The following is a 27,909-nucleotide window of genomic DNA, read 5'->3' as shown; positions in this document are numbered from 1 at the left end:
GTATTCCAATAATGACTGAAGTTTTAAAAACTACCTCTCCACTTAGTACGTACCTTAAAAGCCAGGAGTTGTCTGTTTTCCAGTAACAAGTCACAAAAGGCAACTCTACTATAGACACTTCCACTAAGCAATCTCTTTCAAATGTTCTTGAATAAAATTCAGACCTTTAAAGTTTAACTACATACTTTGAAGTTCACTCAGAACGTACTGGAAGAAAGTGCAGTCTACAGAATATTTTTTAATCTATTTTATATAACTAAGTTACTCAAAGAAGAAAGCAGTGTTCTTGTTTTGCCATGGTTCTCAGGCATTTTCTAAAATCTTTTCGGGGAGAATATGATACAAGTGTGCCATCATGAGGCAACAAAGGTGATGTTGATTTCTGTTTCAAAAATAATAGTGTATGTCAACTTAGACACATGGCTTTAAGCTAGTAAAATGATTATCTCTATCCTTAAATAGAGGAAAAGGCATAACTAAAAAAATATATGATCAAATATTTGAAAAATATACTCTACCTATTATTTTGTTATTACTCCCTGGAGTTCATAATGTTCATGATAAACTAATATCAGCACATATAAAAAAGAACCATAGTTTGTCCTAAAATAAGTTTTAATGCTATTAATTAATGAATTATTTTTTCTGAGCCATTCTAAATTCAGGAGATGAGCCTCAATATTAGAATGGAAGTAATCATCTAAATTTGCCATAAAAATATATGGTCAAACTGCATTATTACACGAGTATGTGAAGATTTTTTTGTTTATTGAACCTTAGTAGTTACCAGCCTTTCATGTCACCAACACTCTCAACCCTGCACACCGTCACTTTCCATTTTCTTGATCCTCTTTCTTTGTTGTTTAAAGAAAGTATTATGTCTATTTTGGTAAATAAATTCAAATTATGTGTAGGATAAAATTGTTTCAATCAATGTTTTTTATCAAGAGAGATTTCAAGAGTACCAGTTGCTTTACTCATTTTAAGTTGCTTCATTCATTGATAATGGTGAGCCCACAAGCCTAGTGAACTTCAGCACCAACTCCAACTTCCAGCAGCATTATTTCCACCTGAAAGCCCCTATCCATCAATCTGTATTCACGGAAAAATTTATAAAATTAATTTAAGATAATTTTTCCCATATGAAGTTGACCTTTACTCTCTCTCATTGATTTACACACATTTTGCTCCAGCTGTGAGCTCTGATTCTGGTTTGTGTTATTAATGTTGTCTTCCTCATGCAGCTTCCCTTTTAGTTTTTAGTTATTAGGTTTGCACACTTACAGCTGACTATAGCTGAACCAAGATTTCTTTAAATTGTTTTTCTCTTCTGATTAGAATTATATCAGCAGGAAAGTTCACTTTTTAGCTGATCTGTGAGAAGGAAAGATGCTGATTCACAGCATTTAAGCCAATGTTTAATTCTTTGGAAGTTGGCAAGTGTTCTCATAGTTTGTATACCTCACATGTATATGCGTAATAGAGCTTGGTGGGTGAACATACATCATGTTTGATTTATATATCCTTGAGATTTCAACGCCATGAGCAAAGATGTAATTAGTGAATATTGAGCCAGCAGAGGGAGCTCTTAGTGGGTCCTAAGTGCATACCCTTATTAATTCCATCCCATTTCAGGCAAAGTTTCTGATAGTGCAATAGAATGGCTGATATTATTTGACAGGCTCATTTATCTTCTACTCAGAATTTTTTTATGATGCTGCATTAGAAAGCACTGCACAGTCTAAAAAGTCCTAACAACCAGCAATCCTACTCATCCACAACTGTTATTTTTTCCTACAAACCTATCCAGCTTCATGGTCATTTGTACTATTAGGTTCTCCAGAAACATACTGAAATTAAATTTTAATAATGTATGAGAAAGCACCTTACACAAGCCTCTATCTTGAAATGATAATATTTTGACATTCTGATCTTTGCTATTAGAAATAATTCAATACTATCATAATTTTGTTTCAAATACCTTTGAAATAGTCTCTGTATTTACTTGTATGCTGGAATTAACTAGAGCCTAATTAGAGCAGAATTTGACCTGTAGAGTATTCATTCCCACTGAAACTTAGTAATATGATAGAAAACAGGACAGGAAAATTGATCATACTTTTTAGGACGGGCTAAATAATGTGATAAACAATCTTAACAATTTAAGGAAATAACAGTTTATTTATCATCCATATCATGATGAAAGAAAGATGGCAAGGGGCTGTGCTCTATGTAGGCATTCAGGATGCCTGCTCCTTACTTGCCACTCCCTGTCCGCTGAGTCCTCCACTGGATCCTTTACAACCAGCTGACTGACAAAGGAAGAATGTTACAGATAAATTTGAAAACCATATTCAGAAACAGACACCGTGACTTTTACAATCGTTCATTGGCCAACTCAGTCACATGACCTTATCTGATTGCAAGGGATTTGGGGAAGTGTAGTTTAGTCATGTGCTCAGGAAAGAACTGAAATAGAATTTTTCAAACATAGAACCGTCTTTGAAACTAGCGACATAACTCAGCTTTTTGGAAAATTATGACTCATGTTGTGCAACACACTGTTGATACCTTTCCCAAAAAATGTGTGGTGAATGGATAGAAATGATGACTAAACTTTTATCAGCTTTACAAACAGGTTTTACAAATTCTTAAAGGGATCTTGTTTTGCACTCTCTCTCTCTCTCTCTCTCTCTCTCTCTCTCTCTCTCTCTCTCTCTCTCTCTCTCTTTCTCTCCTCTCTCTCTCTCTCTCTCTCTCTCTCTCTCTCTCTGTCTCTCTCTCTCTCTCTCTCGAGTCCTCTTGTTTGCTCTGGAATATTATTGCAAATGTGGCCTATATTTTAAATTTAAGAACATTGAAAAACATGGAAATCTCTTAAAATTTTCCTGTTTCTTCTTTTATTTATGCTTTTCTCCCCCCGCTTTTTAGTTCAAAGTGTGAGTGATGTCATCATGATGGTGACAGGTACATAAATATATTGTAATATTAGGCAATATTCCACAGTATGCAGTTGAATAAGACTGTCTGTCTTTAAATTGTTGCTGGTAAGCTAGGAGGCCTTATGGTAGTTATTTAACCCAAATATGCCTCAGTTTCCCTCATAACTTCATAGAGTTATTATGCAAATTACATTTATACATATAAAATAATTTTGGAAAATGACAGGCACATAGTAAACACCCTGTAAATGTTAGCAGTTGTATTTTAGCACTGATAGGATTGAGCATTCTACCTCATTGGTCCTTAAGTATCATAACTCAAATATGAACTTTACAGTAGCAGCAGACTTTACCACACATTCTACAATTTTGAGTCCATGCTGTTTCTTGACCAACTGTGATTTAAAAGCTTTATATATCACATCAAATACAAGCAAATGTAATTTTGGTTTTAATGGTCTTTGAATCTAGGGCATTAATTATCCTACTTTTTTGGCATGATTTACAGTGGAAAAGAAACTTGAGGGTGAGAAAAGAGAATTGCTTTTACAGTTAGAAAATTATTTAGCAAGTCATTAAAAAGTCACATATTTTACTACTTATCTTCAAATCATGAAAAATTAGCCTTAATTTTTTTTGTTTGTTGCAGTCATTATTATACATAAGGCAATTAAATTAACTCTACAAACCACAATTTTTCTTTTTTTTCAGTGATCTATGCTGCATTGTTCATAATTTAATCTTTGCTTCTTGAATTATCTTTTGTTTTCTTATCTTTGTTCTTTTTTCCTGTTCTTTATTTATTCGTTCTTTTCTTCTTCTGCGATTCAGGTTGTAATAAGCTAGCAATGAATTCCTAGGCCGTTGTTTTCAAGCAGACTTTCAATAATAAACTTATCAAAGTAAATGTTTACCCATTAAAAAAATATATGCCAAAAATAGCAAAAACCTAATAAAAACATGAAATTTTTATTATGGTTTCTATTTGCTATCTAGTTTTTAATCTGTTTATTTTTATATACATAAAATGTTTTGTCATAAAATAGCTTGTATTATGTAATTTGATAGAATCACTTTACAATGTTACAATGAGCTTTTTCATAGCTCAATTTAGAAGTAGCTTAAACACTCAGATTCCAAAAGTGACATTTTGACATATTTCTTTGATTTTTCTATCCTCCATTAATGCTTCTCCATATGAAGAGTTTGTAATATGCAGAGATAACACATTGTAGGGGTCATAATTTTAGAATATTGTGTCAACATAGCCAAGTAACTAACCAGGAGGAAAATAATGTAAGAAAGACTAAAAATTGTGAAAATCAATGTGGTTTTTTGCATATTAAAAAAGACAAAAATCTATACGTAATAGCTCTTGGTTCATGCCTTCAAGAAGATTTTAATCTAATTTGAATAAATTCAGATATAAATTAAAGGCAACTAATAAATTCATGAAATAAATCTACTATAAAAACTAAAATAGGAAAATGAGTAATTATGGAAAGCAAAAGGCAGAATCAGGAATATTGTATGAAAATATTGAACATATTGATGTAGCTACTCCTTTGGGAGCTCTTTAAAAACTTTAAAATATGGGCTAACAGATTGGTTGGATGGAATTCTGCACAGGCCACTAGTACTATCATTTTCCTGGCCTTATTCTAATCATTTTCAAAAAACAAAGCACTTTGTACATATATTTGAAATTCACCTAGCTCCAATTTAATTATAAAAATAAGAAAAAAATGACTAGTTATCTGTCTAAACTGGCAGTTTTCAATTCAGATACATTTATTTCCTTGCAAATATGGAAGAATACACTGAAAGTGCAGCTTAGAAAGACAGTGCTTTTCTAAGGTACTCCATGATAGGATGGGTATGAGTATTTAAAAATGGCTCATAAGTTTTAAATATGAAATCTTACGATCATTTGGTCACTTCAGTTTTATAAAAGAGCCTCGTAAAGATTTTGCCATGAGTGTTCTGTGAAATGTCTTACAGCCAGTTTGAATCCCAGGATTGTTTTTGTGTAATATTAATTGGCATCGTTTTGCAGCCACAGCTTGCGATGGAAGATTTTTGTTAACTGAATCATCTGGGTCTTTCCAGGCTACTCATTATCCAAAACCTTCTGAATCAAGTGTTGTTTGCCAGTGGATCATACGGTAATACACAATCTTATATTTTCTGTTCTTAAGTCGTAAAGTATTTCTCTGATGCAATGTGTTACTGCTTTCGTAGTTTTTTTAAAAGAATCATTGTTTTCATTAACTATGAAGCAAAGACCTCCCAACTGACAAACTATACAAAAATTATCATTTTTTAACCTTTTAAAAAGGTATTCTGTGTTATGAACAATACTATCTAATAAGTGGGGTCATCTCATTGGGTTCTGAAGGAAGTTTCTCTTTCTGTGGCCAACACTCATCATGTGCTGGCAGGCAAACAACACACACTGTAAATCATGAGAAGTGGAATTTCACATCACCTGCATTTGTCTGTAAAATATTTTCTTTCTCATTTTGCCACTTACTGTTTGGAAATCTCTAAAACATGATTCAGTTACAGCAGATTAAGAGCAGGGAACATCCTCTATATATGTCTTTTTTGTTATATCTTGAATGACATTTGGATCAGTCAGTCCAAATGTTTTCACCTCCATATTCTTAATACAATTAACCAATCCAATCATGAAGATAATCAAAATAATTAGGCTGCTGACAGCTGACCTACCCTAATGTTTACCTAAGCATTTTCACAGACAAGGAATGCCTTACGTTTCTTTCAGATATTCCAAGGAGAAAAAGAATTTGTACTCACATAAATATGAGATCCTGAAATACATTTATTAAAACTATTAAAAATGTTATAGCCTTAAATATGTTAACATGTAATATAAGTCTCCCATAAGAACTTACTTGTTAAACTGCTGACTATTTCCCCAACAGAACGTGCAGAATAATAGACTTCACTATGAAAAATTACATTTTAGTTAGTTCATTTCATTTCTCTTAATATAGATGGGATTATGTTTTACTAGTCTGACTTATAATATGATAATTTTAATCATTCTGATGACTCACTTGAAAACTAGGGCAATAAATATAATAGCTGATTAAATAAAGTTCAAAAGTAGAGCCTCGGGTTCTTGCCAAACGGTTTGAAATGACCCCCAAAATAATCATCAGTGTAGACATATTTCAGAGAAGATATGTGACAAAAAGACTGTTCTATACACACTTACTTGGCATTGTTCAAGGAAAGAATATCTCTCTTTCATTTCTATTTGGAGTGCAGCCCCATATGAGATATGTGATATAACTAAAAACACAATTTTCATTTTTTCACGCTCTAGACTACGTGCTATTGTTATATCAAAAATAAGACTATGAATTAAAAATGACAGTTCTAAGTAATTATTGCCAGTTGAAAAATTAACCAAGTTGGAGAATATTGTTTCCACCCTACATTTGTATGTTTAGAGAACAGCCTCTATATGTCTTTTTTGCTCTATCTTGAATGACATTTGAATCAGTTCATATACATTTCACTTCCACATTCCATGTCCACATATATATAAACATATAAATGTAAAGTGAAAACAATATTCTCAACAATATATATAAAACGTATATACATATATTTTATTCTCCTAATTGTGTGTGCGCACACACACACTCACACACCCCATCGCATCAAACTTAAAAGAAGCATTTATAAATGTCTATTAGCATTGTTCATTAGGAAAATAAAATGTTAAATTTATCACTTATTTAAAATGTCAGTAGAAAGCTGTAGAAAATCTTAATTTCTTTCACTGAAAATGGAAATAATTTATAAATGTAACTAATCTGCATTTTTTATGCAATCTTGACCTTGGAAACTAAATCTCTAAGTATTACCAGCCCTTGTAATCCTTTCCTGGGTCCATTTGCAGATGATCTAGCCAACCTCATGTCTAAGGAGGCTTGAACATTTTCACCTATACACACTTTCATTTCTTTCAGCCATCTCCCTTTCTGAGGAATTCAGAGGAACTTTGTACTTACAAAGCACTTGGAGGAGTTATTTATATTTCTTTTTGTAACATTTTAGTAGGACAGTGGAGTTGTAAATAGAGGTTTCACTAAGCTTCCCCTCTCTGACACTATTATCTAAAAATGAAAATAAGTTTAAATATCAAATTTAAATTTTCTGATGAAACTGTCATACTTTTCCTTCCATGCTTTTATACTGGCAGCTGGATAATTATTTTTTATATCAATAAGCATGTACTAGTTTCTATAAAGTATTAGATAATACAGGGATAATATAGGGATGAATGAATTAATCCCTGTCCTTGAGTCATATAAATTCTGTTAGAAAAGACATTTAAGTATGTAAATAACAATTATAGAATTTAATAGCTGTCACCTTGATGGTATGAACAATGTACATGAATTGAAAAACTTAATATAGTTAAAATATTTATATTACCCAAAGTGATGCACAGATCAGATGCAAGCCTTATACAATACCAATGGCGTTTTTTACAGAAATAGAAAAAAAATCCAAAAATTCAAGTGGAACCACAACAAAACCCAAAGAGCCAAAACAAAATTGAAAAAAGAGCAAACTTGGTGGCTCACACTTTCTGATTTCAAAATGTATTACAGAGCTATAGTAATCAAAACTGCAACATACTGACAGAGAATAGAAAGCCACAATAAACCTCACATATATGATCAAATGATCTTCCATGAGGATACTAAGAGAACATAAAGGGGAAAGGATAATCCTTTCCACAAATGATATTGGGAAGACCTGAAGTGGTACAGCTGCTATGGAGAACAGTATGCAGTTTCCTTAAAAAATTAAGAATAGAATTGCCATATGATATAACATTCCCAATTTTGAATATTTATCTCAATGAAATATTGTACTCTCATGTTCATTTTGGCATTATTTACAGGAACCAAAAGGTAAAAAGAACCTGAATGTCAATCTTCAGATGATTGAAGAAAATGTGATATATATGTGAATATTATTCAGCCATAAAAAAGGAAATATTCTATATGACACAACATAGAATAACCTTGAGAATATTATGCTAAGTGAAATAAGCCAGTCACAGAGAGATATATACTGCATGACTTCATTTACATGAAGCATAGAAAGTACTTAAACTCACGAAAATGAAAGTAGAATGGTGGTTGCCAGGAACTGGGAGGACTAAGCAATGGAGAGTTGTCATTCCCTAATACAGATTTCAGTCTTGCAAGTTAAAAAGTTCTAGAGATCTGCTGTATATCATTGTGTTCATAATTGGCAATAATGCACTGTAAACTTAAAAATTTAAGAGGGTAGATACCATATTATGTGGTACTCACCACAAGAAAACACATACAAATTCTAGGATGCATTAAGAAATATGACAACTGCTAAAAATGTGATGATCTATTTTTTTGCTTTTCATTTAGTGTAAACCAAGGACTTGCCATTAAACTGAGCTTTGATCATTTTAATACATATTATACAGATATATTAAATATTTATGAAGGTGTAGGATCAAGCAAGATTTTGAGAGGTAAGTTGAAACAAATATATAATTACTTATGAAAATGAAAATATGTGGGTAACTTTCTGGAGTAATATGTTTTCCCTTTGATTTTGAAGTGAATGTTGACTTGAAACTTACAAAACTAAAAAGAAAAAAAACAGAATTGCTTCTCATTATAAAAATTAGAAAATTAGTACTCTATGTGATCTTCATAATAAAACAGTTACATTTTAACATGGTGGTCTTCTAATTAATATCTTTAAAATTATGTGAAAATTGTAAAAGAATTATATATCTGGTTACCACACATTGCTTAAATGTTAGTCCCAATTAACCAAATTCAGACAATACCTGAAAATTACTATTCTGTTTGTCTCTGACATTGCATAGGTTATAAATTCACAGAGGTGCTGTCATTTTTGATGTGCACCATGCTTCTCAGTCTCCTGCAGGCTAATAGTAATAAAGTGTCTGAAACATTGTCTAGCCCAGGAGGTAGGCTCAGCAAATGGTAGCTGAGGATGGATGGTATTGTAACTACATAACCATTTATCATTATACAGGGACAGGGCTAGAAGCTGAAAAGAGGGCAGGGAATGTCCTAGTACCATACATCTGCTCATGCCACTTTGTTCCACGTGGCCCCAAAGTACACAGACCTATTCAGAGTAGCCAGTGGAATTAGGGGCAAAATTCCAGAAGGAAATAAAATGAGGATGAGGTACAGAATGTGGAAATAAAGTAAAGGGAATAACTATTTTTCTTGTATGTTGGAGAAATAGTTAAGTGTTGAGCTAAGATAAGGTTGATGACACCTGTGATTAATTTATATAATAACTATTTATTTTAAGAACTTTGCCTTTCAAATTGTATTTGTGGGTAACGAAAAGTGAATCCTGTTTAATGATTTGAGAAATATTTAAGCATATGCTAACAGTATCTCATTTTTATTAGGTATTGATGTGTGATACTCTGCTGAATAATCAATGTGCATTTTCTTATTTAATCTTTTCAACAAATCTGCAAAATATGTTTTACAGAAGAGTAAAATGAGGTCTAATATATTAAATAACCATAAGTTCACAATTACATAAGTGTTGGAGGCAGAAATTAAACTCAAACTCTCTGACTTGAAACACAATACAATTATTCTTTGTGTTTTAAAAGCCCAAGTACAAATATCATAATGAGTATATATAAAGCATGTGAATTCATGGTAAGTCACATTAACTCTTAAAAAATGGGCCAACTATTTCACAAATCTATTTCTATAGCTGATAAATGCAGTTTCTTAAAATTATTATCAACATAAATATTTACATAAGTGGACAAATAGGCTACTTCATATAAAGATTTCCAAGGACTAATGTGGCATTAATAAACTTGAGCATATATTTTTCACTTGCACTGTGTAGAGGAGTGTTGTCAGCACTTTGAGTTGATCCAATAAATGCTCTTCCAAACCAATTATGTAGATGTTATTAATAATGTCTACAGAAGATAAAATCTACATTTATAGAGGTTGGGGGTAAATAAGTGGTAGGCACAAGATATTCTCATTTTTCAAACACTATGATTTATCTAAATACTATTTTCAGATGTTTAGGGAGTCAGCAATTTTTGAATAAATTTATAAATAATTAGGCATAGTCATGTGACTAATGCACAATTAATTTAAAAAGTAATAAACTGAATATTCAAGCAGAAAACATCTACGAATATGTAGTTACAGTATAATAGGTAGTTGCTTAATTTTAAGGTATTTGAAATAAAAATTTATTTTGAAGTTTTAAAAATTAAATATTTTAATTATAATCTAAAAATATCAGAAAATGTGTTGGGTGTTAAATTTTAAAATTAAAAATTCTAACTTTTTCTAAGAGAACTAATAATATCTTACCTTTGGCATCTAGCACAAAGTCTGGTGTATTGTAAAAACTCAAAGTTTGTTTATCTGAATTGACACCAATCGGTATATATTTTTATCACATTGTATTATAGTATATAATCAATGGAGACAAGCAGTATTTGCCATAACTGTAAAGTTAATTTGTGTGAAAATAATGCTGATACTTTTATTCTCAAGTCACAAGCTCATCTTTCCCCGAATCTTTTAGCAATTTCTTTATGTGAAACATGGTTACAAGGTTTGCTTTCATTAGGTTCCAATTCAAAATATAAAATCTCAAATACTGTTATTATTTGTACAATATACTTAGGACAAGTTGATTGTATAGAGACAGTATAAGGAAATACAAGCATCTATTATCATAAAATAGTTGTTACATATCTGATTGGATAAATCAGCATAAACAAATTCTAAAGGTATGTTTCCAGTCATTTATCTATAGTTGTGATGGGAGAGTTCTCTAGCTGCTGAAAAGTATCAGAGAAATATAGACATTACATAAAGTGATAGTACAGTAGTCTTCAAATAATTATGAAAATTGAAGTAAATCAAAATAGAGTGCTGGGAAAGTTATTTCAAAAGTGTTTTCTTTAAGTTGCAGTGATGAAAGTATAATATTAAATTCAATAGTCATAATAATTATTAATACTTCATATGAAAGGGGTAGAAGATGGTGAGTGAGCTTATTTAATTTAGTGCTCAGAAAATCTATAAATGTTTGTATGCATCTTCAAGGAAAGACAACAAAACTGCCTGGGTTAGCACACTGAAAACGGTTTCAAAATGCTTAGCCTAGGAATTGTGTTTCTGAGTGCATAGTTGTTATGCCATTCTTTTTATCTCAAGTGCTTACGTGGTACTCCATTCCCACAGGACTGCTGACAATATATTTCTAATACTGCAGCTTAATACTGTGTACAGCCATGCTTATACTGAGGCACATACAAGTGTGCATAGCTATAGTCAAAGTTACCTAATAAACATAGTGTGTATTCCTGAATTCTCAACTTATCCTACAACAAAAATAATCACATTGCATATATGGAATTAATATATGCAAACATTATTCAAGGCAAAGCATTTTTAGTAAATTTTGTGATTTTATTAGGAAACTTTTATGTATACTTAAAAGCACCCATACACTCACTTCTGTTGATAGGGGTATATTACATGGAAAGTTTATTTTAGCAAGCACTAGCTTTGCTTAAGGCATCCCTTCCAGAAGTTCTCATAGATTCCCCAATCATACTGGCTGGCAAAATTAAAGATTCCTTCCTCAGTACTCCCATAGCATTTTTCCCTTATATAATTATTTTATTTCTATTCTTATTTGTTTGTTTGTTTATTTATTTATTTATTTATTTATTTTATTGAGACATAGTTTTGCTCTTATTGCCCAGGCTGGTGCGCAATGGCATGATCCTCACTGCAACCTCCGCCTCCTGGGTTCAAGCGATTCTCCTGCTTCAGCCTCCAGAAGTAGCTGAGATTACAGGCACCTGCCACCATGCCCAGCTAATTTTTTTGTATTTTTAGTAGAGATGGGGTTTCACCATGTTGGCCAGGCTGGTCTTGAACTCCTGACCTCAGCTGATCCACTCGCCTCAGCCTCCCCAAGTGCTGGAATTGCAGGCATGAGTCACTGCTCCTGGTCTATGGTTATTTTTATTAACTCACTAATATGAATTCTTCTAAGAGAGGAAACTGGTTATTTCTTTTCTATGTCACAGCACTTGGCCCCATACTAAATTTTTAGTGGGCACTCACTAAGATGTGTTGAATATATTAGAAATTCATTTTATAATAAAGATGGTTCTCTAGTTGCAGCATTTTCACTCTTATAAATTGGATAGTGTAAGTAGTTTGAACTAGATCTGTTGAATCATACTGTGTTGAAAGTTGGTCTTCCCTGTCCATTGCCCTCTTTCCAAATTCTCCACATCTTAATCATACTGTTTCTTTTCTTCTTTCACAAATCTATTCACCAGAACCTTTGCTGTTAGTAGAGAAATGATGAGTTAATTCACATTTAAGTGACTGCTTGATAGTCAATATAAATTGCCATCCAGAAAAGTTTTAGATTTTAGTAGAAGATGTTAGATTTTCTTAAGGAATTAATGTCAAAAAGTTATTTTATCTGTTATGATATATTAGAGAAAAAGTCATCCTTTAAAAGATATTAGGTAATTGGTTTTTTCTTTCAACAGAAACCCTGTCGCTTTTATGTAGCCAAATTCTATTACTCTGTTTACTCACATCTTGAAATATGCCCTCAAATATTGATTAAAAATCTCCTATGCTTCGGTACAATGACAAAGGTACAGAAAACACTAAATTATCATCTCATCCTTTTCAAGGTTTACTGCCTAGTTGGTGAGATAGAAAAGCAAAAGATAGAATTCATTGAACATTTAGTATTACCAGTCACTGTCTTACATGGGAAAAAATGTTGTAACACTACAGAAGAAACTGAGGCACAGAGAAGTCTAGTAAGACATGGAACCAGGACTCAATCAAATACTGATGCTGGGGCCCCTGCTCTTAACCACTACCCTCCATTACTCCCTGGATCTGTAAGATATGTGGCTTTCACTGGATCTGTGGTCCTGGGATTCTTACTAAGCAAGGAGACTTTAAGAATACCTGATGAAAGTTTTATTAAATCTCTACAGAAACATATTCCACACCATTTTAGGGGGGTTGTCTGAAGCAGGTTAATGGAAGTCAAGGTAAGCTCCTGGACTTTTTTTCTTTTGAGAAACAGTCTTGCTCTGTTGTCAGGCTGGAGTGCAGCGATGCAGTCTCAGCTCACTGCAACTTCCACCTCCTGTGTTCAAGTGGTTCTCCTGTCTCAGCCTCCCAAGTAGCTGAAACTATAGGCACCCACCATTACAGGCAGCTAATTTTTGTATTTTTAGTAGAGACAAGGTTTCACCATGTCAGCCAGATTGGTCTCGATCTCTTGACCTTGTGATCTGCCCACCTCAGCCTCCCAAGCTCCTGGATTTTTAGACTAGTGCAATTCTATTAGATAACGTGAGAATTCAACACACTATGAAATCCAACACACTAAAGGGTTATTGAACCAGCAGCCATATTCAAAGCCAGCCAGAAGTCATTGTCCAAGAGAATTCCTTTGCCATGGAATAAAAAGAAAAATAGAGGCAGATGGGTTTAAAGCTAAGTTTCTAGACTGTTCACATCCCTTACATGAGTAACACTTATGAACTCCAAAGGTTTTCAATATGAGAAGAATTTAAATTACACAATTATGCATGCTGGCATGGCAACAGTCTAAATAATTTATATAGGTCTTCATGAAAAAGCATTGAATGCATGATGCATGTTTGGTGTGAAAACATTAAGATGTGTATTAAAGCTTGTTCATGATGTCCCTTCTATTAGATTATATTGAAATTACATTGCATGTATCACAATGTTTCCTGATTACTACATAATCACAGGATATCCAATAGTTCATAAAACTGTCTCTTTTCAGAACTGAATACATTACTGTGGTTCATTTTCTCCTATCTGCAAGTGTGGTATTTTTATAGACCTGAATCTGATGCCCTGTTCAGATTGTCAAACTAAAATGCTAAAGCATTATTTCTTAACACTTTTTTTTATCACCACCTCCACTAAGAAACCTTTTAAGGCCTTGTTATTTTCCAACTGCTCCATGTGAAAGTCTAATTTTTCATATACACTATATTCTGTGTATCTGTTCATGGACTCTGGGTATGTCCAAGCTTTACACATTTAAAAATTAAAACTGTTTTTCTCCCTAAAAACCAATTTTTACCCCCCCTTGAGGCAAGATCACCCTATTTGAAAATGTATGTGCTATACATTTTTATAAAAACCAATTTTATGTAACAATGATTTAGAAAAGCATCATTTGAAAGCTTTTTATAACCTAAGTACTATACTAACATTTGACAATCAAAAATGAAAGAAAAAAATCCCCTAAATAGCATTTTCTCAAGACAGAAAAATGTTACAATCAATATAAAATGCTGCAGAAACAATCTTAAGTCACCTAGTATTATTTTGAGGTCTTATAATTACAAGCATAAAGAACCAAACAATACTCCTTTCTTTCTATTATTTGTATCCAGATTAAGCCCCTGTGAATGTGACACAATAAATACCTGACAAAGCTAAGTTGACTTTAAGTTTTAAAACTGCATAACTGGTGTTTCTTAGACAAACTTTGTCAGTAAATGGATGCATCTTTTCTATGTATATATAGTGTATAAAGCTAATAATTAAAAATACCTTTTTTATCAAACCATAAATATGTATAATAAGTTGAGGTTTTCTAATGTTTAAGAGAAGAGATATTTCAATTAAAATAAACATAAGACTAATGCTTTTAGCTAACTAAGTGGTATCAGATAGATATTTGGATAAATAGACGGATGGATGGATAGATAGATGAATAGATTGAAATATACATATAACAGTTATTCATTTTATTTTGTAGCTTCTCTTTGGGAAACTAATCCTGGCACAATAAGAATTTTTTCCAACCAAGTTACTGCCACCTTTCTTATAGAATCTGATGAAAGTTATTATATTGGCTTTAATGCAACATATACAGCATTTAACAGCAGTGAGCTTAATAGTAAGTATTATTTATTTTTTAGCTTTTTAATTTTTAGATGCTTTAATGTTATAATGAAATTTTAAACATACCAGAATCTAAAATTTTCATGGTGTAAGTTTTTTCATGAGTATTTTTATATGCATCTTTCTCTTCTTAGAACTTAAAAAGAATGAGAAATTAGAAAATGGTTTACATTTTTCAAAGGAATCAAGTAACCAATTTGAGAAAACTTATAAACCAATATAAAATCATATTAAAAATTTATTTGCTGAAAGCATTGCAAGTTATAAAATACTAGCATAAAACTAATTAAGAGAAAATTCTACATACACTTAATTTGGATCAAGGTATTACAGTTAGTAACAGGAGGGAGAAAAATACGGGACAAAATTTATGTGCGTGAACCAATGGAGACAAGATGTAAAACTTAAAGGACAAGAAACTTATGTTTGCTAATACGATGATGGAATACAAGAATCATATTAATGTATTAACAGCAACAAAAGCTGTTTTTAAAAAATGAAGTAGAATGCAAGAATTAAGATTAATTTTAAAAAGTAATGATTTTGTTCATGTCACTCAAGTATAAGCTGTATAAGATTAGATTATTTTCAATACAGTCTAATACGACTACTCACATTGTGGACTAAATTTGTTTTTTTGTTTTTCATTCACAGATTATGAGAAAATTAATTGTAACTTTGAGGATGGCTTTTGTTTCTGGATCCAGGATCTAAATGATGATAATGAATGGGAAAGGATTCGGGGAAGCACCTTTCCTCCTTTTACTGGACCCAATTTTGACCACACTTTTGGCAATGTGTCAGGTATAATTCACATTTAATTCATAAATACTCAAAAGGAGAGAGATATGTGTTGTTCTTCAGTTTAAAGTGAGCAGTATTAAACGCAGAAGTCTTTTTAGACTTTTTATAATTATGAAGTAAGTAAATGAAAAATGGTAATCAAGCAGTCAAGTAAAACTGAGTGTGTTTCAAAAAACATGTTGGTTTACCCTATATATTCACAAAATGTTGAAAAGTACACAGAGGCCATTAGAGACAAGACTAGGTTGTTATCCTAGACTAGCCACTTATTAAATAAGTAGACTTGTGTGAGGCAATTAACTTTTCTGAAATTCGGTCTATTTTGTCTTAATTTCATTTTCTGACTGTACATTGCTAGTGCACAGAAATAAAATGGAGTTTTGTATATTGATCTTATACTCAGCAGCGGCCTTGCTGAATTCGTTTGTTAGCTCTGATGTTCCTTTAAAGAATTCCTTAGCATTTCCAACATACAAGATTGCATGATCGTGAAACAAAGGTAGATTTGCTTCTTCTGGGAAGCCCTATGGAAGTCTGATTGTAAAGCATGGTAATAGGATAGAGTTGTGATTTGTAAGTACATTTTTCATCTGAATGAGATATTAGAAATAGATGCCACATGGAAATGTTAGAGACAATAATATTTTGCTGAGAAACCAGAAATCATGGTGAAATATTAGAAGGTAAAGAACTTGTAGTGGGAAGATCAGTCATGAAATTATTGGAAAACATATTCATAATACCAAATATAATCACTGAAATGAGAGTTACAAATCTTAGAAGGAAAGCATAAAGAAAATTACAAAAGAAAACAGAGTGACAATTTGTGCATTTATGTAATTTTCTTAGGCAAAATTCATCCTGTAATATGACTTGCTGATAGATTACTGAAGAGAATACTATTCTATTCAAACAAATAAATGTTAAAAGCCAACTCTAACCAGCTGTAGTTCTAGGCATTAAAGATACAGGTCACATACAATCACTTCCACAAAGTCTGTCCAAAAACCTCCAAATTCAAATCTTTTTTCCCTTAAATATTCTAAGTACCTCTTCTGTTTTTCCTATCTGGTAGCATTATATTTACTCACTTATTTGTTTCTTTTTACCACAGTATTCTTTTCAGGAATAAAAACCTAGTCTCTTTTATCTTTGGATTTCTAGGACATGTATTATTAGTCCATTTTCACACTGCCATAAAGAAATACCCAAGACTGGATAATTTATTAAGAAAAGAGATTTAATTGACTGACAGTTATGCATGGCTGGGGAGGCCTCAGGAAACTTGCAATCATGATGGGAGGCAATGCAGACATGTCTTACGTGGCAGCAGGCAAGAGACAGTGAGTGTGTGTAGGAAGAAATACCAAACATACATAAAAGCGTCAGATCTTGTGGGAACTCATCATCACAAGAACAGCATTGGAGAAATTGCTCCCATGATCCCATCACTCCCACCAGGTCCCACCCTCAACACATGGGGATTATGGAGATTACAATTGGAGATGAGATTTGGGTGGGGACACAGAGCCAAACCGTATCAGGTATTCTCAGTGCATGAATCTAATTAACATGCAAAACTATTTTTGAATATGCGAAGAAATACCTACAACTTTGACACAAGTAATTTCTGAAAAAGTTATTGACTGAATAAAATAGTTTCTAAAGTAAATAAAAACTCTAAGCACATTGGCATTGTAATTTATTATTAATGGCCACTTCTGTTACAGAGATCAATATTCTTGTTTTCAGGACCTGAAAAGTAAGTGATTGATTTAATATCAATTGTGAGTGACATTTAGTTAAAGGACTTTAAAGAGTTAACTTTATCAAAATAAAAATATATCTGACTCTTCCTACTTCTTTAGACAATGGCATCCCTAGAATATCAAAATATGGTTCATCACACTATTTTAACTTAATAAAAATAGTTTTAGTGAAAAGTGACTACTTTTAACCTATCTCAGAGTCATCAGTAAAAACCCCTTCAAATTTATTATTTTTTTCTTTTATTTAAGGAGCATTTTTTGAGCTCCAGGCCTTATTCAAGTCATTCAGAATAGATCTGTGAACAAAAATAAAACATATTTTCTGCTCTCATGAAACACAAATTCTAGCAAAAAAAAAAAACAGTAATTAATTGTTTCTTGGTGTGTTAAATGTGAATAATTACTTTGGAGAAATGTGAAGGTGTGTAAGATGGTGGGGAGGGCAGGGCTAAGACATTATTGCGAGTTAAAAGAGGATGGTCAGTAAGTCTCATGGAAAAAGTGACTCTTGAATCAAAACTTGAAGGAATTGAAAGAATTAGCCACACAGATTATTCCAGGCAGAGGGAACATGAGTGTTGGAAGATAGTTTGTGGGAGGGCAAGACTATTGAAAAGAGACTGGTGGATGACCATTGCCTAACCAGAGAAGAGGTCATGAGACTCAGATCAGTGGGAGTGATGTAGTAAGAAAAGGTCAGATTCTGGATATATTTTTTAACTGAAACTTACAGGATCCAGCTAAATGAGTCACCAGTGTGAGCCTTCACATAAAAAATGTGCTCCACGTAAATGGACAATCTCATAAGACAAAAATGTTTAGTATTGAAGATGATATGAATACTCTCATACATAATTCATCTTCTTTGAAGAAGTTATTTCCCAGAGCCTGATTCTCCATGGGAAAATTACTAATTGCACAGCTGAAAACTAACCCCTATGTGATAATCACCCTAAGCCTCTGAAGGGGTCTGGCCTAAAATAGTCAAATAATCTAATCTTTGTTTTTCTCTTTTCCATAATAAAAAAAGTTTCTACTAGGAAAGAGTAGTTAGAGGAAAGTGCAAAAAGCATTTATATCTATTGACTATGACAGATACCTTTTATGTAGTTTAAATCTTTGATGTTCAAATTATCATTTTTCTACTTTTATGTCATCCTAATAAGAGATAAAATAACTCCACTGATATTTGAAGAGTATAAGTACATTACAGGAGAAAATGGTTTTAGATTGCCAACAGATTAAATAAGTATGGTAATAAGATGAAACTGACCAAAGTGAAACAGGGTGAATGTCAAGTGGAGGTTTTAAATAGTTGGGTCTAAAATGAGGTCTCAGGAGAAAGTGGAGTAGCAGGAGTTATTTAAAATTAGACAAGTCATATAATGAGGACAGATAATAGGGCTTAATAGGTCCTCTCCAACTCTCATACCTGTGATTTCCTAATCTACCAGTCATTCCTCTCCAAAGGGCATTTTTATTCCAGCCTGCTTTTTTATGTGTCAGAACATCCTATCTCTGAAATGAAAGAGAAGTAAATCTCTCTTGATGTTCCTCTTATCCAGGCAGGTTTGCAGTTTACGTTGTTGTTTTGTTCTTTGCCTTTATGTTAAGTGACGAAAAAGACTAAATGAAACAGATAAACCTTGAATTAATACTGCTTTAGATAAGAACACCTATGACTTACCTTTCTAGTCCATCTGAAGAACTCTCTCCTGGTGGAGGAGCGGCTTCTAAATCTCTGCACTGTCAGCAGTCAGGGTTTCTCTGTACCTCATAGAAGCAAAGGGAACTGGTGGAGAAGGTGGTGTTGAAGCTGGGCAGCATCCTGAGGTGCTCAGAAGTAGCCCATCTGTTCAGAACTCTCAGGAAAAATGAGGTTGGTAATATGGACATAGCTCAAAGAAATTGCAGTTGTTTGGATTCCTGTGGGAGGTAGTATAGTTTAGTAGTAAAAACCACTAAATATGGACCCTGGAGTCTCGGCCAGTTTTAAATCTCAGCCCTGCTATTTAGGCAAGTTTCCTAACTTCCCTTTCTGCCTCAATTCCCTTACCTGGAAAGTGGGGTTGATGACAACAGGACCTGCCATTAGAGGCATGTAATAAACATTAAATTGATAGTTATGTTTAGAAAAAACTCAGAAAAATGCCTGGCACATAGGAAGTGCTACCTAAATGTTAGGTTTAAAACTACTTTCTTTTCATGCCACAAAAGTATTCAAGAGACATAAATTGGCTGTCGTACTGTTCTAAGTCATATGCTGGGGAGGAAAATAGTTACTCTGCTCAACTTTCAAAATTATATTAGTTCTTTTAGATATCTTTATTTAATTTAGCATATAGCCTTTTCCTGAAATAAGTGTAACTTTAATGTTTTAAAAGTAATATTTTTATTTTCTTGTCTTTCCTGTGATGTTGAATTTTACAAACTAATATTACTATCTAAAATTAATAGAATCTAGCTGAATTTGGGCCATGCATCAATCTAATCTTTCAATTACATTTACTGTGTTCAGTTAATTTTACATATGTACTAACAAATCATGAAACAATTTATGTCAGCCTTTTTCCTTCTCGAGAGGGATCTCCAGGTTCTCAGGAAGTTCTACCAACTCTCCAGTTTCTGCCATCTCTGTATCAGCATCAGCACATGCTAAGAAGTTTTGCTTTTTAATTGGGATGTTGGGTGGAGAGAGGTTAGGTTCAATTCACCCCAGGAAAAAGTGATGGAAAGAAGCTTTAAGAAAAACCTAATAGTTCAAAAAAGAGATTCATTGTATGCTTAAGACAACAAAATGTATTCAATTTCCTGGGGTTTGTTTATTTATTTAGACACAGGATCACTCTGTCTCCCAGGCTGGAGTACAGTGGCACAATCATGGTTCACTACAGCCTCAAACTCCTGAATTCAAGAGATACTGCCACCTCAGCCTGGGATCACAGTTGCATACTACCACACCCAGAAATTTTTTTTTTTAATTTTTTGTAGAGATGGGGCCTCACTATGTTGTCAAACTCCTGGCTTCAAGTGATCTTTCTGTCCCGGACTCCCAAATTGCTGAGATTACAGAAGTGAGACACTATGGCTGGCCAATATCCTGGGCTTTAAGCTGACTGAGATTCATTCTGAGAGCTCCAGAAGACATTCCAAGGATGTTGAAAGATTTTAAAAGAAATTATTTTTCACCATATAACTTCCCGTGTGGTTATGAGAAATATCTCTTTATTTCTTTTTTGTAGAAATTTAATAAATTTAAAAGCAAAGCAAGTCTGTAACAAAAATATATTAAACAACAGACATCTAATAATATCGAGACCAAAAAAAATGAATGAGGTATCTTTTCTCCCAAAAGTTCTAACAAGTTTAAAAAGTCACATACAAACGTAAATAAAATATACAACAGGCTGGGTGCAGTGGCTCATGTCTGTAATTCCAACACTTTGGGAGGCCAAGGCAGGCAGATCACCTGAGATCAGGAGTTTGAGATCAGCCTGGCCAACATGGCGAAACCATCTCTAATAAAAATACAAAACTTAGCCAGCCATGATGGGTTGAGCCTATAGTCCCAGCTGCACAGGAGACTGAGGCAGAAGATCACTTGAACCCACAGGAGGCAGGGGTTGCAGTGAACCAAGACTGCGCCACTGTACTCAAGCCTGAATGACAGAATGAAACTCCATCTCAAAAAAAGAAAAAGAAAAAAAAATACACACACACATATATATATATATATATATATATTATATATTACATAACAGAATATACCGAATGACACCAAAGAAGTACAAAGTGCCACTGAGAATTCAAAAGAAATAGTCCATTTTAATTGGGAGGCATTCTGAAGGAGATGACAATTTGATTTAAATGACCTCAAAAAATTGGTGGGATTTCAACAAGTTACAGTTGGAAGAGGAAGTGGAAGGACATAAAAGCAAATGAAAAAGAAGACCCAAAGTGTCAGAAAAATTCTAGGTGTTTGGAAATATTAAAATTATCTAATTTTGCAGAAGTGCTGCATGTAAATAGATAAATTACAAGCACAATGGCTGGAAAATGTCATTAAGGTCACAAGACGGAGCCTCAAATATCAGACTGTATTTGTATTTGGTTTAATAAGAAATAAAGAAATAATAAAATATCTTGAATGATGGGCCAATTCAATTGTGCATAAGAAAGCATTATTGAGCAATGGTGTAAGAGATGATTCCCATGAAGAGTCAGAGAACTAGCAGTGAGCTGCCCTTGGAAGTAGTGACACCAATGGTCTGTCTTCAGTAATAGTTCCATGTGTTGGGAACTATTCCATGTTACTACTCTGCCCCCCGTGAGATAATTCAACAGACATGCTGTGTGAATGTGAGTTTCCATACTTTAATTGGAAGCAAACTGAATGTACAGCTTATTGACAGCTTCTCAAATTAAGAGGCAAACTGAAACTGTGCCTTATTAAAATTATTTAAGGAAAAAATGATAGATCATCTTGATAAAATTTAGGAGAGATATAATAGTGGCCTTTAAACTTCTGTAGAGCTAACAAATATGCCATATTGTAAATAGTCCCACAAGGCAAAATTAGATATAATAGGTGCATATAAGCTTATTTTTAAAAAGGAAAATAATTTTCTAATCATGTTGGAATGGAATGGGCTACCTTGGAATCCAATAATTTCTTCTGCATCTGACAAGTGATCTCTTCAGGAAAATGTCGTAGATGAAATTTAAGGACAATTAGTGGTTAGACTAAGTACATTTTTATGTAACTACAAATCTCTACTCTTAAACTTTAGCATTTTATAAAGGATTTTATTTATCTTCTAATTTGTTAACTAAAGAATTTAGCTGATATCACAAAATAGTAATTTAATGTTATATATTATTTTACTATATTCAATAATATGCTATTCTATATGGTATTTACTCTAGGAAAGATTTATAAGGTACTATAGTCTACATAATTAATCATGTTTTACCTGATCACTGACAAAAGAAACCTCATACTGTCATGTTTTGATCATACTGAAAACTCCAAATATATCACTGCTTAATATGTGAAAAACAGATTCAAAGTCTTTCAAATTGTTTGTAACTATTGACTGTGAACATGGCCAAACATAAATAGGAGATGATGTGTGTTTTTATAATTTAGTTAATTAGGAGTATTTCTGAATAGACTAACCATTTGAGTATTTATTCATGGTATTCAGTAGTATTTTAATTATTTCTTCCCCAATTATGTTCTATGTAATGAAAGGTAAGGTAAATTCAAAAGGGATTTGGAGTTACACATTTAGAGAGTGGATTCTGGGACCTCTTTTCAATATCTATACCACTCTTCTCCATTCAGTCATACAATCAGAGCTCTAACAAAATAGCTAAGATATGTACCCATGAAACAATACAGCATTATATAAAATAGAAGTAATGTGTTGATAATATAAAATGTTAAACACATTATTTTACAGTTTGTCATCTAAAGCAAAGAATGTGTACATATTATATTTATTAAGCCACTTGTCCATAATTCCACCTTGATAGAACACTCAATAATTTTTCTTTCATTGGTCTAAATATGCATTGATATATCTACAGGTAGTTCCACTAGCTTCTTTCCTTTATGCCTTGTTCTTACTTTGCATCTCATAAATGAATGAGTTTAAAGCTTATATGCAACATTGCCGACATTTTTCTGTTGGAAAGCACAAGGGAGAAGATGCTTGATTTCAAGTAAACACTAAATCTCAGCATTTCATAAAAAATTGCGTTCCAATCAAATTAGATTAACTCAACAATGTATTTGCTTTATGTAATATTTCGTTGCATGAGTCTTGCTCCCTGTCGTAATATGTGAGGAGCAAACTAAGAATAAAATAAATTCCCCTTAGACAATGTTCAAGATGTCCTTATCCCAACAACTCTTCACAAACTTCAAATGACTGAAATCACTGGTTGGAATAATGAATTTTAGACCAAAAAGCACTTTATGCAGTGGCTTGTGCTATTTTTGAAGCTTTTATACGGATTAGCATGCTTCCTGCTCCTCGGTGATGTGATCAGTTATCATTGAAAGGAATAAAGGAAGATAAGACTTTTAAAATAAGGCAACTTCTTATTTGGAGATATAAAGTGTTCAGTGAAATATAAAACTGAAAGTCTTAGAAACTTTTAAATTTGCCTTCAAATTTGTATTTAAATATGTGTGTATATTCTGAGTTAGCCCACCAGCATGTCTAAATATCCTCATTTACTGATTGTCTCTAAAGATGTGAATTAATCAAAATGTCTAGTAAACAAGAATGAAGTCAGGAATTGAACTAGATAATTTAGTGACTCATAATAAGTCAGAATTTTATATGTCCTTGGTGACTCTACTTCAAGGCTCTTGTTTAATGAAGTGGGAGGCCCAGTGTTAAGCTATTTTTGTCAATAACAATCTGCTATGGCAAAAATGCTGCTTTTTGAGCTCCAGACTAGTGTCCTGACCACTACATCAAAATATGTTTCCTTATCCTTTCCTGCTTACAAAGTCTACATGTCACACAATGAAAATGCAATACTTAAGTGAAATAAAACTTCTTTTGTTATTTTTATAGGATTTTACATTTCTACTCCAACTGGACCAGGAGGGAGACAAGAACGAGTGGGACTTTTAAGCCTCCCTTTGGACCCCACTTTAGGACCAGCTTGCCTTAGTTTCTGGTATGTTGTAGACACCTGTTTAAATCCTGTCTTATTTCAGTTATTTATTGGTACTATTGCCTTGCTAAGGCCACCAGGCTCATATTTCACTAAAATGTTAGCTAAAGTTTTAATGCATATACTATACTTTCCCAATTGGCAAGCAGCAAAACATTGATAGACTCCCCTCCGCATCTCCAGCAACTCAAAAACCCAGGAGGAAAAGGTGTTTCAAAGAAAGTAAAGAATTTATAAAAGCTCTGAAATGGACTTATTCCAATGCAGTAAAAATTCAAACATTTCTGCTTGTTTCCAAACTAGGTATTACATGTATGGTGAAAATGTCTATAAATTAAGCATTAATATCAGCGATGACCAAAACATGGAGAAGACAATCTTCCAAAAGGAAGGAAATTATGGGGAAAATTGGAATTATGGACAAGTAACACTAAATGAAACAGTTAAATTTAAGGTTTGCAAAGCACTTTGTCATTTAAATTTGTATACTTTTTGTGATAATGCAATTATATTTAGAATGCAGTGAAAAAAATAATTTTGTTTTCTGAAGATAATCAACTCATTTTCTCTACTTGTGCAATCTACTTCATATCTTATCTTTGAGTATTTTTTCAGTTATTTATTAGCTTATAAACCATTATAGAGGCACAATGTACTAATGGAAATACAGCTTATAATGGTCCATAAAATATACTGAAGCCTTTTAGTGTATTTCAGCTTCCTTCAGCACCTTTCCAGCATAGGCCAACCATTTATATCTATGTCGTCTGCCTACCTACATTTTTCAACTCTTCACAAATACCACCTAGGTCAGCCCTGCCCTTTTCTATGTCTGTGCTCATCAGCATCCACCCACTCTGCCCAACTCTGATTTAATCTCCACATATTTCCTTTAGAAACAAAGTCTATGAGCTGTATCATTGGGAAGTCTCTGATCATTTACTTCACATTAAGGTGAATTAATTTTTCAAATAACACTTTAATGTGTTCTCTTCCTGAGGGTCTTTGCAATTAAAATATAGCATAATAGAGGCTACTAGTTTGACCAAATTAATAATGTTTTAAATGGGTAATTTCAAACAAGAGAGCATCACTTTCAGACTTTGTATATTTGGAGAGACACTGCCATCATCAAAGGCTTCAGATTTTCCCCATGACTTGGTGTAAGGTAGGCAATAATGAATGATTCTCAACTGTGTGCCTCCCATCTTTCTTTCCTTCTCTTCCTTTTCCCTTCTTCCTTCTGATTTGATCCTTTTATGGGACATTTCCTCTCCAATTTTGTTTTCTGGTAATTCAAAAAGGGCAAGGGAAAATGAAATGGCCAGGGAACAAAGAAAAAGCAAAAGTGGGGAAGTCAGCATTGCAGTGACCAAACTTGGCTACACTCACTGAGCATCTTTTCTAAGGTAATATAATTAGATCCATTTTCTCACAGCTCATCAGGTGATGCAAGAGTGTCAACTTCTACAAATGCATGCACTTTGGCTTCGCCATTTTGTTGTGAAATCATGAGCAGGTCACCATAGTCTCCTTGAAATGTAATTAGGTCATATGTGTAAGGAAGAAAATAATACTTGGAATACTGTCTAGCATGAAGGAGGTGGAATGAATAAACAAATGAGTGAATAAATGAGTGTTGAAAATTAAATAAGATAAATGTATATATACCATGTGCCTAGCATAGCAATTAGCTTATAGCAGACATTCAATTTATGTCTTTCTTCTCCTACATAGCACAGTGCCAGGAAAGTACAGCTAAAATATCCACTGTCCCTGAGAACCTAATACGTTACCTCTGACCTCTGGACCTTTCTTCAAAGAGTCTGGTTCTGTGTCCTCTGGGCATCATCTTTACAAAATATTCCACATCAACATCCTGGCTGAATTGTGACCAGTAACAGCTGGCCCTGAATGATTATTCTACACTCATACTTCTTTCTTGTCCCCTTCATCTCCATGTAAATTATCTAACCAGTGTGTTTTCTCTTCAGCCTTGTATGCTCTAAGAAGGCAGAAAGCCACCTGAATGTTTAATATTGCACAAAGAAGAAATTTGGGAGAAAATTACTTTCTCCTGACAGATGATATGTATGCATGACAGATTACAATGGAGTATGAAAATATCATAAGAGAGGCAGAGACAGACTGAGAGACAGAAACTGTAACAATATTGCCTAACTCAGAAGGAAGACACCATTGGAAATTTAGCCAGCATGATACATAATAAAAGTGTTGCGTTCAGCAGAAGGATTTAAAAAGCATGATCTGTCAATGTAGTTAGAGGTGACAATATTGATTCTCTAGAGGACATTGGACTCACAAGAAGAATCAAGTCAGAGAAGATTAGAATGGAGTCAAATCTTTTCATATGCCTCTCTGAATTGCAGGTTTCTTTTGATGCTTTTAAAAACAAGATCCTGAGTGATATAGCATTGGATGACATTAGCCTAATATATGGGATTTGCAATGAGAGTCTTTATCCAGAACCAACTTTGGTCCCAACTCCTCCACCAGAACTTCCTAGTAAGTAACCTTCCTGTGTAATTTGTCTTATTAAACAATTAATGTCAGGTGTGGAGGCTTACAGCTATAATTCCAGCACTTTGAGAGGTGGAAGCAGGAGGATTGCTTGAAGCCATAAGATTCGAGACCAGCCTGAGGAATATAGCAAGACTCTGTCTCTACAAAACAAAACAAACAAACAAAAATTAGCTGGACATAGTGGCACATGCCTGTAGTCCCAGCTATTAGAGAGGCTGAGGCAGGAGGGAGGGCCTGTTTAACATGACAGATTCTGTTGTGAGCTGTGATCATACCACTGCACTCCAGCCTGGGCAACACAGTAAGACTCTGTCTCTAGAAACACACACACACACACACACACACACACACACAAATAATTATTTTCAGGTAAATCTTCCTTTGGCTTATTTTCATTATCTCAATATACGATTATTCTTTTTCCTGAAAATCAAGGACTTTAAAATATAAGCCAATTGGAGGCTAGCAAAATATTACATGTTGCACATAAATCCACAATGAAAATCACTCAATTCTTTGTTTTGGAGGATATTAATGATCATTTTAGTATCTTTTTGTTTCTGAATGTAATAAAGGTGCTGGTTTCCATTTTGTTTTCACTGCAATACAAACAAATGTTGTATTGGCCATGTGACATGGTCTGTAGTCTCTGGGGAGGGAGCCTTGAGGTTTTTGTGGCCTTCTTACAGAGTAATTTTAAGAGTTTATTTAAGTCTGAAACCCACTGTTTCAGTCTTAACTACATCTATTTTTAAATAATCTAATAACAATGACCAGTCAAGCCTAGACTTTGAACATACAGACCCATACCACCTAAAATATTTTTGTCCTAAATAGTACCTGTATTATTAGTCAGGGTTCTCTAGAGGAATACAACTAACAGGATAGATGTATATATGAAAGGGAATTTTTAAGGAATATTGACTCACATGATCACAGGTGAAGTCCCACAATAGGCCATCTGCAAACTGAGGAGCAAAAAAGCGAGTCCAAGTCCCAAAACCTCTGAAGTAGGGAAGGTGATCATGCAGCCTTCAGTCTGTGGCCAAAGGCCTGAGAGCCTCTGGCAAC

General features: G+C 33.4%; 1 protein-coding gene across 2 annotated transcripts in view; it reads left to right on the top strand.

Moving 5' to 3' along the window:
* Nucleotides 1–27,909, top strand: part of TMPRSS15 (transmembrane serine protease 15) — a 121,909-nt gene that overhangs the window by 27,000 nt on the left and 67,000 nt on the right. For both annotated transcript variants that reach the window (XM_078358592.1, XM_054249036.2), the window contains exons 8-14: nucleotides 4,999–5,107; nucleotides 8,402–8,508; nucleotides 14,880–15,020; nucleotides 15,680–15,829; nucleotides 24,192–24,297; nucleotides 24,598–24,748; nucleotides 26,685–26,820. In XM_078358592.1, coding sequence (XP_078214718.1) covers nucleotides 4,999–5,107; nucleotides 8,402–8,508; nucleotides 14,880–15,020; nucleotides 15,680–15,829; nucleotides 24,192–24,297; nucleotides 24,598–24,748; nucleotides 26,685–26,820 — 900 coding nt within the window. The remainder of the gene's footprint in view (nucleotides 1–4,998; nucleotides 5,108–8,401; nucleotides 8,509–14,879; nucleotides 15,021–15,679; nucleotides 15,830–24,191; nucleotides 24,298–24,597; nucleotides 24,749–26,684; nucleotides 26,821–27,909) is intronic.

This window comes from Callithrix jacchus, chromosome 21 (assembly GCF_049354715.1).
Source record: "Callithrix jacchus isolate 240 chromosome 21, calJac240_pri, whole genome shotgun sequence".
Classification (NCBI taxonomy): domain Eukaryota; kingdom Metazoa; phylum Chordata; class Mammalia; order Primates; family Cebidae; genus Callithrix; species Callithrix jacchus.
This window is presented reverse-complemented; position numbering and strand designations above follow the sequence as displayed.